Source organism: Nelumbo lutea, chromosome 2, assembly GCF_056320005.1.
Source record: "Nelumbo lutea isolate HS-2025 chromosome 2, American lotus-T2T, whole genome shotgun sequence".
NCBI classification, from domain to species: Eukaryota; Viridiplantae; Streptophyta; class Magnoliopsida; order Proteales; family Nelumbonaceae; genus Nelumbo; species Nelumbo lutea.
This window is the reverse complement of record NC_142685.1, coordinates 33,614,682-33,629,069: the sequence shown is the minus strand read 5'-3', so window position 1 is coordinate 33,629,069 and position 14,388 is coordinate 33,614,682. Positions and strand designations below refer to the sequence as shown.

General features: G+C 34.8%; 2 protein-coding genes and 1 long non-coding RNA gene across 3 annotated transcripts; 2 read left to right on the top strand and 1 right to left on the bottom strand.

The window, feature by feature from the left end:
• Window positions 1-2,609: 2,609 nt before the first annotated feature.
• On the bottom strand, window positions 2,610-3,693 carry LOC148869736 (uncharacterized). The gene is made up of 3 exons (XR_016108220.1): window positions 3,510-3,693; window positions 2,853-3,043; window positions 2,610-2,745 (listed from the first exon to the last, which is right to left on the bottom strand). It is a non-coding gene; the product is annotated as an uncharacterized LOC148869736 (long non-coding RNA).
• A 364-nt stretch (window positions 3,694-4,057) lies between these two features.
• On the top strand, window positions 4,058-5,078 carry LOC148869735 (uncharacterized). Its single transcript, XM_088973831.1, has 2 exons — window positions 4,058-4,564; window positions 4,846-5,078. Exons 1-2 carry the CDS (start codon window positions 4,120-4,122, stop codon window positions 4,878-4,880), a joined length of 480 nt encoding a protein of 159 aa, XP_088829957.1. The 5' UTR covers window positions 4,058-4,119; the 3' UTR covers window positions 4,881-5,078.
• Window positions 5,079-5,518: 440 nt separating this feature from the next.
• LOC148869734 (uncharacterized) lies at window positions 5,519-6,519 on the top strand. The gene is made up of 2 exons (XM_088969932.1): window positions 5,519-6,107; window positions 6,170-6,519. The coding sequence occupies exons 1-2, from the start codon at window positions 5,519-5,521 to the stop codon at window positions 6,517-6,519; spliced, it is 939 nt and encodes a 312-aa protein (XP_088826058.1).
• Window positions 6,520-14,388: the final 7,869 nt, after the last annotated feature.

The following is a 14,388-nucleotide window of genomic DNA, read 5'->3' as shown; positions in this document are numbered from 1 at the left end:
AGAGAGGGCTGGGTTGGTTGCTGTCTTTTGCTGGTTGGGCCTGTTTGGTTTATGTTACGGGTAGTACTTTGTTTTAGGTTGTTGGGCCGATTGTACATGTTTTGTTCAGATCCTGCTGGCTGGTCGTTCTTATTTTTTGAATTTTGGGCAAGCAGTTTATTTTTTTATTTTTGCTTTTTGTTTTGTTTTTTTTGCCCTTCTATCCCTGAATTATTTTTTTCCTTTAAATTAATAATTTTTTGTTTTACTATAAATTAAAAAAAAGTCGGTTGATCAATTAAATCGAGTGGGGAAACTCAAGGGTTTAAAAAACTTTTCAACTGTTTTCATTTCTATTTGCCTTGATCAGTTAAATCAAAGATAAACTTATTAACTACATTTTAAAAAGAACACTTTAAATATTTGTATAAAATAAAATTTATTTTTCCCTTTTAAAAACTCTTTCATGTATCAAATTAATAGTTATCAAGTAGTTGAAACTTGAAAAATGATCTATATATAATTGGCCAACTTATACTCTTTCAGCTTCATCCATCCAGATCTTGTAGGTGGCTGAGCAATTCAACTTGGATTTTCCATACAAATTTCAAAACCATTAAAAGCAGTTCCACTATCGAATTAATATTTGTTACAGAATAAATAAAGAAGAAGATAAAGAAAGAAAATTGTAATTTACTTGCTTCATTAATCAATAACGACTCCAAGAATAAATAGTTGCGCTCCAATAATGCAGACATTATCCACTAGGAAGCCTTTTGATGGGTCCAACACGATCTCACACCAGTACACCACACATCTTCCGTATAGCAGGTCCCACTTTTATTGAGTCCCAGTTTCATGATGAGTTGTATTGTATTGTATCGGTAGATATAGTTCAATACCAGTCAATACATGTGGATAAATTGCACTGCACAAGTTGGAATCTCTAGCTTTTGTAGTTTTAATCAAAATTTCCATCAGATTTGTTCAGAACCTTATTTGTATAACCAAATTCAAATCTTCGCCTCACAACGTCTCACAACACATCCCTACCGTGTATTGAAAACATCTCTTAATATTAGTACCACTCCCAATGATGTCATTATTGAAAGATGTTCCAATGCACGGTGGAGATGTGCTGTGGGGCGTAGTGGGGCAGAGATGTAAATTATGTATGACCTAGCTTGGTGGGGAACTGTTTCTTCACTCCCAACCTGCACAACCAAAGAGAAGATGAAGAAAATATAATTTTACTTTTATGTTTTGTTAATTTAATCATTCATATGCTCACCTTTTAGGTAGAAAATCATTCATATTCAATTGATGTATGTATTTTAGGGATCCAAATGAAAATACAGATTTGTTGCCTATATTTTGTGCACCCCCAAAATATAGAAAAATCCAAACGTTTACAAAAAAAACAATTATTTTATAGGTCTTACTTGATTTCTATTAATGATTTATCAAATCCATTGATCCCCAAATTATTTTAGTAATTTATATTAATAAGAATAATAAAATAATTATATCGATTTTTACAAATTCAAAATTACAAAACTCCAAATTCAAAATTATATCATAGATCTAACCATTGTGGTTTTTTAATTAATAATTTAATGCATAATAAACAAAACATAGTGATTATTTTAAGAAATAGAATTACTATTTTTATAATAATACTAAATAAGTAACAATTAATGATGAAATTATGGTTATATCTATGATATCTTAAGTTTCTATTAGTAAAATTATGGGTTTTACCCTAAAATTTAGGAAAATCTGAAAAATGTGAAAATGATTTATTATGTCTTAAATGATATTTATGGTAGTAAGGAACTATAAGATGAATCTACAAATGATTTATAAACCCATTGATTTAACAACAATTTATGTCAAAAATGTTTTCTTAAACCTTTGGTAGTTTACAGAAATAAAATCATTATATTATTATTTAGTGACTACTAATTGAAAATTTTGAATTGCATATTATATGCATAAACCTAAAAACTAATATAATTTTAAACTTGCATTTAGTCATTTTAAGAAGTTATTCCCATGTTTTGTATTTGGTTTGTTGGTTTCTGGGCTTCTTAGTCTTTAGCACAGTCAATTGGTTTCTTTTGTTGGCCTTTTAGGCCTTGGCTCTGTTTGAGGAGCTTGTCATAAATTTTTACCTTACCTATTCTCCAAAAGAAATAGGCCTTGGCTCTGTTTAATGATCATAGTTATTTCAACCTTAAATTATTGATGTATTAATTTGTGATATTTGTAATTAGAGTTTCTCTAATGTATCCAAGTGTAATTATATCTTTCCACAGCATCCATACATATTCCGATACATATCGGTTAACCTTTCCAATATATAAGATACACAATACTAATACTTTGAAACTCGGTCTGCCCAATGTCTTCTCCATAAATATACTCGCAGAACAGCTAAATTGTATGTAACACTGTTTGGATTACCTCTTATTACTGTCTGTACTCTTAACAAATTAAACAGAAAGGTGCAAGTGATTAATGAGAGAAAGACACACACACACAGAGAAAGAGCCTTAGAAAGCTATCTCACTGTGAACATTTAAACCTTGTAGATTACCTTCGTATTCAGAGTGCTTGCCGCCCACTTGGTCCCTTACTCGTAAGATGAACTTAACATGAGCCTTCTCTTTCGGACGAAGGGTTGTCATATCAGCCAATTCCAAGAACAGAGAAAGGCTCTTGCTCTTTTCACTTCCTTTTCCATTTGGATATAGAGCTACCTTCCTGAAATCAAAAGGTGATTCAATGACTGATCAGAAAAATGAATATTTACTCATGATAATATCAAAAGCTTTGTCAAGTGCATGCCATCAAACTATAGGGAAGGTTACCATTTATGATCTCCAACAGTGAACACTTCAGAGTAATAGCGTTCATTGACCAAACCAGAAAACTTCTCTACCTTCCAAGTATGGGTATAGGTCAATGGTGCAGTATTAAATATTGATGATAAGAGACATGAATTGAGCAAATCCCCATTCTGTCTTTGTCGAATGGAAACATCTCGGCTTGTCATTGGAATCTAGGCACAAGGACAATTTCTTGTAAGTAAAAAAAAATGAGAGCAATATAGAAAACTTATAAAGCCATAAGCCCATAAGAGAAGCCTTATCAATTTCCTTTTCCATATACAATATCCACTGCAGTCTTGATTCAGGTTTCAGACTCATCAAATTGTAGGATTGTCATTTAGCACTTTTGTCAAACACATCCTTGTATATAGCTTTTGTTTCCTTTTTGTTTATATTCGATTAACTATTCTTCCTTGAAATCTATATTATCTAGTATTTGGAAAGCAAGAGAAGTGTCTTTCTTTTTTATTTTGATATATACTTAACCCAATCCATGTTTTACTTCTACCGTGCATAGCTTCATCAAGATTAGAAATGCATGAACAGAAGAAAACCAATTATGATAATCAAATTGAGCATATAGCACTTCTGTGGTGCATCTACATGCATTCTCACTGTCTAGAACAATTAAATTACCTTGTACAAATAAAAATTCCTCCAGAAATTGGTCAAATATAAATAACCTCAATTTTGCATTAACCTCCCAGCCAAGAGGGAGAGAGTTTGTCTCTGAAATTGCCAAGTACAAGGAGATATGATGTTTCCCACTTCTTCGTTCGTCTCCTTTTGGATATAGAATCAGCCTCCTACAATCAAAACCATCAATTTAAGTTCGTACTGTGTACTTCATAAGTATAAACCAATCAAAATTAAATGATATCCTTATCTAATTTTTCTGAACGTACAGAAAAAATAAAAAAGAATTGTAATGGAGATATTATAGATACTATATCATTTAGGAAGTTACTAATATTGTATTTAGAAAGTTGCTAATATTCTATTTAGGAAGTTACTAATATTGTATTTAGAAAGTTGCTAATATTGTAATTAGGAAGTTACTAATATTGTGCATAGAGTTTTAGGAAGTTATGGTTTCAGGAAGTTGCTAAATTCTAGAGTTGCTAATTTGATCATGATGTAATTGCATATATATGGGGCGATTGCCTCCATTGAGAAATAAGACAATACAGCCATTCCTTTGAATTTTGGCCCATATTTTTTTTGTTATCAGAGCCATACTTACACTATGGCTGATTCAAAATCTCCTTATTACCTTGGTTCGCAGGACAACACTATGGCTGCAGGATTTGTTGTGCAAACTGGAAATAGAACCAAATCTCAGAACAAGGATGAGAAGACGTGCTTTCACTGTGGGAAAACTGGTCATGAGGTACTCGAATGCTTCCAGCTTGTAGGCTACCCAGATTGGTGGTTTGCAGGCAAAGGAGGTCGCTCTGGTGGTTGTGGAGGACGAGGATGTCGAGGCACGGGAACCGGAAGAGGTCGAGGAGGATCTTGTTCAACGGCGGCCAATGCTGTCCAGACACCAGGAAGCTGTGGCACTAGCACCATTGCTGCAGCTGTACGGACCAGTGACAAAGCTGGTTTTTCTAGACTTAATGATGAACAATGGGCAACATTAATGGCGATGATCAATTCACACAAGGAATCCAATTCAGAAAAAATGACGGGTAAGAAAATGTGGTTGATTGATTCAGGGTGTTCTCATAATATGACCAGGAATTTAGAGCTATTGAATAATCTGCATGAAATCGCTCCTTGCACCGTTGGACTCCCTGATGGAAAGAATATGATGGCGTTGCAAGAAGGAGAAGTGCAGCTTGGGAAAGGATTGAACTTAAAACATGTTTTATATGTTCCTAATTTGAATTGCAATTTGATATTTGTGTCTCAATTTATTGATGAATTAAATTGTACAGTCACGTTTTCTGACAAATTATGTGTGATGTAGGACCCCACTTCGAGGACAGTGATTGGTGTGGGTGAGAAGCGTGATGTGGACTCATATGAGTTGTGGCACAGGTGAATGGGACATCCCTCAAATCAAGTTGTTAGTTTGCTTCCTACCACTAAAAATAAACTTGCTAGTCAAGAAACATCCAGTGAGTTATGTGATATCTGTTTAAGAGCTAAACAAACTCGTGATGTGTTTCCTATAAGTTCTAATAAAGCTTCTACACCTTTTGCTTTAATTCATTGTGATGTTTGGGGACCATATCGTACTCCTGCTTCATGTGGTGTCGTATATTTCCTAACCATCGTTGATGATTACTCACGGGCAGTATGGATTTATTTAATGGCAGAAAAGAGTGAAGTTAGTACTAACATTATGAAATTTTGTGCCATGGTAATGACCCAATTCGACAGTAAGGTTAGGGTGATAAGGAGTGATAACGGGTCAGAATTTGTAGCCTTAAGTAATTATTGTAATATCCATGGGATTATTCAACAAAAATCTTGTGTAGGGACACCTCAGCAAAACGACAGAGTGGAACGCAAGCATCGAAACATTCTGAATGTTGCACGTGCTTTGCATTTCTAGGCAAATTTACCGGTGAATTTTTGGGGCGAATGTGTGTTGACTGTCGGGTACCTGATTAACCATACTCCAAGTTCCTTACTTGATGGAAAGAGTCCATGTGAATTGTTGTTCGAGAAGGAACCAAGTTACAAACATATTCGTGTTTTTGGGTGTTTATGTCATGCTCATTATCAAGGACGTGACAAAGACAAGTTTGGCTCTCGAAGTCGAAAGTGCATATTTGTTGGGTATCCTTTCGGTAAGAAAGGATGGAGACTATGACTTAGATACGAATGAGTTCTTTGTATCTCGTGATGTTATTTTTTTTGAACATATCTTTCCCTATAAAACTGCTATTTCTGAATCACTTAACCCCGGTATGGACGAGCAACCATCTATCTGTAATGATGATGCACATTTCTTTGATGACCATGAGGCAAACAGTGCAGACAATTCGAATGATGAATCAACTTTTGAAGGAGATATGACTCCGGAAGCAAGGGGGAGTGGTGAAGATCTTAATGAACAGAGAGAGGGCAACATGAACTTGGAAAGCAATAGTGAAGGTGAAAATCTTGGCCAAGGATGTAGGGAAAGGCGTCCTCCTGAGAAGCTGAAGGACTATATATGCCACACAGTGCAACACATTAATGACCCCCTCGCGGATCATGCCACATCATATCACTCCTTAGGTGCGTCCTATCCTATTACACGTTACGTGACTTGTACTAACTTTTCTTTGAGACATAGACAGCTTTTGACAGCTATAACTGCAAGGAAAGTCCCACATATTTGTCGGAAGCGAATCGTGAGTCACATTGGAGACAAGCCATGAAGGAAGAAATTGAAGCTCTTGAGCGTAATGGGACCTGGACCCTTGAACCGTTGCCCCCCGGGAAGCGAGCAATCGGGTGCAAATGGGTATACAGGACCAAGTATAATTCAGATGGAACGATCGAAAGACATAAGGCAAGATTGGTGATTTTAGGGAACAACCAGAAAGTCGGGATAGACTATAATGAGACTTTCGCACCAATGGCAAAGATGGTGACTGTTCGGTTGTTCTTGGCTGTAGCAGCGGCACGTAAGTGGGAACTTCATTAGATGGACGTGCATAATGCCTTTTTGCACAGTGACCTGGCGGAAGAGGTGTATATGTGATTGTCGCCCGGTTTTTCATCCACACATTCAGGGAAAGTATGTCGTCTGCGCAAATCTTTGTACGGATTGCGACAGGCACCCAAAAACTGGTTTGCCAAATTAGGTACGACATTGAAGATGTATGGTTTTACTCAATCACATTCAGACTATTCTTTATTCACTTACCATAAAAACGGAGCTGCACTGTGTGTTTTGGTGTATGTGGACGATCTTGTCGTGGGAGGAAACAATGGGGAGATGATACATCAATTCAAACAATATATGAGCCGGTGTTTTCACATGAAGGATCTTGGAACACTAAAGTATTTTCTTGGCATTGAAGTCGCCAGAGGAGATGAGGGCATCTATCTCTGCCAACGAAAATATGCATTAGATATTATTTTTGAAACAGGATTGCTGGGGGCTAAACCGGCCCATCTGCCCATGGAACAAAATCATCGACTAACATTGGCCGACGGGAAGTTCCTGGATGACCTAGAAAAATATAGACGCCTGGTAGGGAGATTAATTTATCTTACTATAACTCGGCCTGAGATTTGTTATTCTGTGCATATATTGGCTCAATTTATGCAACAACCACGACAAGAACACTGGGATGCAGCTATGCGGGTGGTCTGACACTTAAAAGGAAATCCAGGACAGGGAATCATATTGAGCGTCAACAATGATCTCAGATTATATGCTTATTGTGACTTCGACTTGGCTAGTTGTCCTTTGACACGACGCTCTTTGCTGCGTATTTTGTAATGCTTGGACGATCTCCTGTTTCTTGGAAAACCAAGAAGCAACATACCGTCTCACGGTCATCTGCAGAAGCAGAGTACAGGTCTCTGGCTGCTGCAACGTGTGAATTAAAATGGTTAAAGAGTGTCCTTCATGATCTTGGGGTGGAACATCCCGGACCTATGAAATTGCATTGTGATAGTCGTGCCGCTATGTATATTGCGGCTAATCCGGTGTTTCATGAGCGCACCAAACATATAGAGGTTGATTGTCACTTTGTTCGTGATGCCTTGCATGCTCGAACTATTGAGACTACTCATGTGCGGACTTATAATCAGTTGGCAGATATCTTGACCAAGGCACTTGGGCGACGATAGTTCGATTTTCTTCTTCGCAAGTTGGGCATACGTGACCTACATGTTCCAACTTGAGGGGGAGTAATGGAGATATTGTAGATACTGTATAATATTTAGAAAGATATCATTTAAGAAATTACTAATATTGTATTTAGAAAGTTGCTAATATTATATTTAGGAAGTTACTAATATTGTATTTAGAAAGTTGCTAATTTGTAATTAGGAAGTTACTAATATTGTGCATAGAGTTTTAGGAAGGTATGGTTTTAGGAAGTTGCTAAATTTTAGAGTTGCTAATTTGATCATGATGTAATTGTATATATATGGGGCGATTGCCACCATTGAGAAATAAGACAATACAGCCATTCCTTTGAATTTCGGCCCATATTCTTTTAATTGTCACTCTCCCTTTTGAATAATCTCATAGTTATTAATCAAATATATATATAAATTTGTTTGGACAAGTGAAAGCAGGAGTGACCAAGAGCAAAGGGTGAAACAGCAATAGCAAAGAAATATAACATGAAGAAAATTTGAAACAATATTACCACTTGTAACCTCCAGCTTCAAAATCACCAGAAACATATTTCTTCAGAGAAGACTCTACAAGTGAAGAGAACGGTTTAATCTTTAGTATGTAGTGAGCTGGTTTTTCTTTCCTAAAAGATCTTAAAATTCCTGCAAAATATGGGAAATTTTGATTTAGAGATGAGAATATATAAATTAACCCAAAGGTGTGACCGTGTGAGGGAGGAATTGAAAGAATTAAAACTTACGTTCTTCACGGTTCATTTTGGCAAGAACTTATTGCAGGAAATCACTGCGCAAGTAAGATGTATATTCTAACGCTTCAACGCAAACTTTTAATGGTGCGGACATGCAGAGGAGTTGCAACATACAAGAAAGGAACCCTTGGGTTGTCTATCAAAACTTTGAGATCTCAACAGTCAGACCTACATGCAAAGAATATTTTGTCACCTCCAGTCATTTATTTGTTGGGAAATGTTAACTATACGTCTTCTTAATGGATCGATGCAGTCGAATTGTTTAATTGTTTTTTGATGATTCCAACACCATTTATTTTATTCGGATGGTGAGAGATGAGAGTTAAATATTTCTTTTACCCGCGTCTATTCATGTTCCACAATCCACATGCAATATCTCTCTCTCAATCAATGATTTTATCAAAAGTATAGGTTTAACCATCTGGTTCAAATGGTTTGAATGGTTCATTGTCTGATCAATACCAATATCTGTGACCCAACCCGGCTTCGTTTTGGGTCAGCTGGTTGGGACAGATTATCTTTGAGTTCAGGTCACTAAAAATAGGAAACTCACCCTAACCCACCTTTTTGGGTTTGGTCGGATTCGCGGGTTGGGTCATGTTTTTGCCATCTTTAATTCCTACAATAATTAAAAAATATATAAGATTTTACCATTGGATACATGTTATATCTAGTTATGAATCATTGAATCAATACCAATTTGAAAATAGGTGGCATGCGACTCCGTCCGGCTTCGTTTTGGGTTGCGACAAACTATCTTTGAGCTCAGGGTATTTATTTATATATAGGAAACCCTAACCCACTGTTTTTTGGTGGATTTCAAGTTTTTGCCAGGTTTAATTCCTACAATAATTCAAATACCATTTTTATCAATTGGATACATGTTATATTTAGTTATGAACTGCTTCTTTCATAATGTCATTATGTTTCTCTCTCTCTCTATATTGAAATCGGAAACTACTGTTTATTCATCTAGAAGCTGGAATAATCAGAATCAGTCAAAATTTTTCAATTTTGTATTTTGTTTGTTATTATTGTTGTTGTTGTTATCATTTTTGTTGTTTCATTAAATAATTCTTATTATCTTATTATTATTTTAATAATATTTTATTAATATTAGTGTTAGGTGTATTAGGGTTTGTAGGGTTTTTTGTCATTATTTCTTTACTTTTTCGAGAAACTCTGAATGGGAATCTCATTTCCAGGGGGAGGGGGCTTGAATTGCCATTCTGCCAAAAATGGAAATCAGTCTCATTTGATCAAAAATTACAACTATACAAAAAATATTGGATTCAACGCTTTTTCAAATTCGACCTCTATCATCTTCATTTGGTGAACTATTAGTTGAGGTGTCATGTCCTCATTTTTCTTGTAGCATGTACTTTACATCTAGCCAATCCTTCAAGCAAATGCACATCTCCAAAGGTTAACTATTGAAGTAGTTCTTCTCCTCGCCTAGAATCCAATTTATTACCTACAAAAAAACAAGACTCCGATGCAATTGTTAACACTGGAGGGGTTAATATAACATACCATGGCAAAAAGAATTGGATAATTTTTTCCATTTTCTCTCCACCATGTTAAAATATCAACTTTGTCTATTTCCTCTGAGCTAAGGCAGTCAAACATATTTGATTGTTGCAAATAAAATTGAAGTTCACTGAATGATGAACTTTATGAAGAGGTGGCAGTTGATTGCTGCCTTCCTCTAGTTATTATTGACCAAATTTTATTCCCACTACCACTTTCACATAGTGTACATGATTGTTGAACTTAACTTTGATATTCATACATTTCATACACTTGAAATAATCTTTTTTTTTTTCATTTTGTATTATCATATTTATATGATAAAGATCAAGTAAAACATCTAAACCTGATTTTTTTAACTCTAGGGTCAAAAATTGCAGCTAAACAATATAAAGGAGAAATATTTTCCTAATATTTTTTAAATTTTGTTTTCAAAATTTCAACAATCTTTTGAAATTGTGGAGTATCTCTATATTTAAAAAAATATCACTAATTATAAAAATTGATTAACTAATACACATGAAATAGGATGATAAACTCATACAAAAATAAATTAGTTACATCATAAAAAGTTTGTAAACAATCTTTTATACAAATTACAACTTCCCAATCTTCATCAATTATGTAACCATTTGACAGTTTTTTATTATAAAACTTGTTAGAGCACCTTTATATGATAAACAATTTTCTAACATTGAATATGTTAAATTCAACTTATGTTGTACATCTAATACAAATCTTTTATATTTTTTTCCATATTTGTGACATAAACTTCTAAATTCTTGCTTTCAAACCCTTGAAGTTCTAACATGCATAATACAATGTCAAACTTTATTAATATGGGGTGAAATAAATTCTAATTCATCTTGTACACATAAATTTAATATGTGATATTCACACTTAATATGAAATAGTTTTCCATGAAAAATATTTTAATTAATTTTTTAACATATTTATTGCAAAATCATTATTATTAGCATTATCAAAAGTAATAGAAAAAAAATCATTTTCAATTTTATATTCAGATAAAGTATTTAAAATAATTTCAAAAATTGCATTGCCAGTATGTAGCCATTTAGTTTTGTAGAACTTAAAATTCTCTCTTTTCTTTTTTTTTTTTTTTTTTGTGCAAATTTCATTCTTGATCAATAAAATGTGTGTAGTGACACAAATATAACTATCCATATACCAAACGTAAGAGAAACTTTAGAATTTAAATTATAAAGAGTTGAATTTAAATCTTGTCTATATATCTAAAAAAAAAGTAAAGCATCATTTCTAGTTGTATTCCTAGAAACTTTCCTAAATTGAGGATTAATAGAATGTGTGCACAAAAAATTTTCTAACTTAGAGTCTCCAAAAAAATAAAGGGTTGCTCAACATGTACAATATATTTAGCCAATTCTTACTTCATTTTCTCTTGGAAATAATGAAAATTATCAAATACCCCACAAGAAATCTATATTTGGTTTGAATTATCTCTCTATCTTAAGTGAGATGCCTTGTGTCTAGACAAAATGGTCAGTGCCACCACTATTGTGGTAGTTAAAATCATGTTTGCATTTTTTGTAAACATCTCTTCTTCCCTTTCTCGGTATCAATATTTTCAAAATTATCATACTAAGATTAGGCTTCATCAACAAAAGGAAAAAGGAGTTTGGGAAGAACCAACCATTGTAATGAGAACTAAAATTTAGAGAAAAAGAATAAATTTAATCTACTACCAATTCGGTCCAACTGCTAGTATCCTTGATTTCAACCGATGAAGCTTTCTAAGCATCCTAGATTGCATTATTTGGTTTGCAGACTTAAGACACTTGAAACAAGCTCCTCCTTCTTGAAATTTGGAAATTGGAATAAAAGAATAAAATTGAGAAAATGAAGAGAGTACGAGAGTATGTAGATTGTAGAGAGTAATAGAGAATGAGAGTATGTAAGTGACTATGAGACTTGTGGTGAGAATGAAGGAGGGTGGGAGTATTTATAGGAATTAAAGGGATTAACCAAAATACCCTCTAAAACTAGATTTTTATGGCTATTGGGAGGGATGTTTTGGTTATTTCTAGGGCTTATATGTCATTTGACTTAATCACCCCCTAAAAAGCTGCTTTTCATAAGACAATAAGAGACTTTAATTTGAATATCAGCAGAACTAAGATCATTAAGTCTTGTTGTTACAGAGACAACAAAAGCATCATAATATAGGTTAAGCCCCGAAGTAAATGATGAATAAATTCAATCTCAAGTACAACGTAACTAGCCACAGCCAATGAACCTTTTATCTTTTGTATATAGTGTTCAAAGACAAATTTCCCTTTTGAACATGCACTAACTCCAATTCTAAATCATTGATACGAAAATGGTTGGATGAAGAGAACAACCAGTTTAGATCAGTCCACAATTCCTTAGAAATGGAACAACCACAACACTTGCAAGAACTAATTCAGTAAGGGTTGATAGTAAAAAATTCAAGATCAATTGATCTTGTTCAATCCATGTGGTATATGCAGGGTTAGGAGTATGGGTACCTTGAGTGAATGATGTAGAAGTCTCATCATACTGAGACGGACAGGGAAATGAGCCATCCACATACCCGAGTATGTGTAGTCCATGTAGAGTAGGATCAACTAGAATGCTCCACAAGATGTAATTACCCTTTGTTAATTTGACAAAGATCAAACTAGTGATTCCTTGAATCTCTGGATCAATGAAGTCGGGCTTGGAGTTGCAGCACTTGGCTGATGTGAGGGAATGGTAGTTGAGTGAGTAGAAGCCATGAGAGTGATTGATGTTAGCCTAAAAGGCTTTGATACCATGAAAGGAAAAGTAATATGCAGAAAACCCCACGCATGGTGAGTTGTGTAAACTAAGTATGTATAGTGTATGTTACAAGTTTGAGTATAAGTATGACTTATCACATTATCTTATTGTTACAACAGATTGGACTTCTTATGAGAGCTGAGCTCTATCTTATCTGAACTCTTTGAATCTGATTAGGTGATGTGTTAGATATAAGCCTACACTAGGATGGTCTGTGTTTGTCTTCAATACGGTCATGCGCACTTCTTGGTATTGAGCACACTAAAAATTCTTTAAGTCCCATACTTGGCCAACACAAGTACACTATTAATTAACTTGTTGAAATGAGCCAACATGCATGTTACATGCCAAATTGCTCTCCTGTTCCAACTTACTAACCTAGTTGAGTATAGAAGTGTCAGGAGCACTCCAATATCTCACTCTTGCACAACTAGAAATACCTTTTTCAATCAACAAAGTTTGTCAATTCTTACATGCCCCAACAAATCAATCTAGATTTTCTACTCACTTTCTCTACCCGCACTTAACCCATAGTACACTCCAACCACACATTTCACAATACAAGAAGGGGATGTGTTGCTACAATTCAAGGCAGGTAGAATGTGGGTAGGAAATCTGATTTGCCAATAGGTTAGCATTGGCTAACTGTCAAAAGAATTTTGAGATACCTCAAATTTACTATTGATTATGGGTTGGAATTTAATTCTTCAAGTTGCTCTCCCGAAGCATTCTCAAATGCAGATTAGGCTAGGTTCTGAGATGATAGATAGTCCACTGGTGGGTATCCCTTCTTCTTGGGTCCAATTTGATTGTTTGGAGCTCCAAGAAGTAGGCCACAGTTGCACAATCAAGAATAAGGTCCAAATTCCACTCTTGTGCTAATGTTGCCAATCAGGTGATAGGGATTTGCTTCTTGTTAATGGATTTGGAGCATCCTCTTCCTTCACCACCTCTGATTGGGTGTGACAAGATTGGAGCTACTTATTTGACATGACACCCAAAAGGGTATCAACAAATCGATTTTGGATTGGTCCCGTCCAAACCAAAATCAATTTGGACGGAATGGATGAACCAACAAGACATATTCAATTGGATCAGTCCAGACTCAATGGTTCAAAGTATTTATTGGATTGGATTGAACCTAGTCATTTGTAATGAATTTATATTGGATTGGATTGCATTTAACCAATATCTAGTTTATTGATAGAAGATAAGAATATAGGTATCAATGGACCAGGTTTGGATTAAAACCAATCTAAATTAAAATGAATTTGAACAGATAGGACGGTCCAAACATTGAATTGGACTGGTCTAAAATATTCATTGGATTGGACTAGACCTGGTCCATTTGTAATAGGCTCACATTGGATTGGATCAGATTGTACCAAATCCAATCCAATTGACATCCCTCACCCAATTTTCCATTCTTGTACTCATAACGTAAGTAGACTTTCATTTCTTGCGATATCTTGTCATGAAGCATTTACTACATGTGCAATACATTGCTACGGGTGACCAATTAGCAGATGCCTTTAAATGGGTAAAGTACTATAAAGTTGGTTTGTGTTAGTAGGGGTGAGCAAATGGGTAGGTTCTAC

Coding starts and splice junctions, on each gene's coding strand:
- LOC148869734 (XM_088969932.1), top strand. CDS start 5,519: ATGGAAAGAGTCCATGTGAATTGTTGTTCGAGAAGGAACCAAGTTACA. Junction 6,108..6,169: donor CACATCATATCACTCCTTAG/GTGCGTCCTATC, acceptor AGACATAGACAG/CTTTTGACAGCTATAACTGC.
- LOC148869735 (XM_088973831.1), top strand. CDS start 4,120: ATGGCTGATTCAAAATCTCCTTATTACCTTGGTTCGCAGGACAACACT. Junction 4,565..4,845: donor CAATTCAGAAAAAATGACGG/GTAAGAAAATGT, acceptor TGTGTGATGTAG/GACCCCACTTCGAGGACAGT.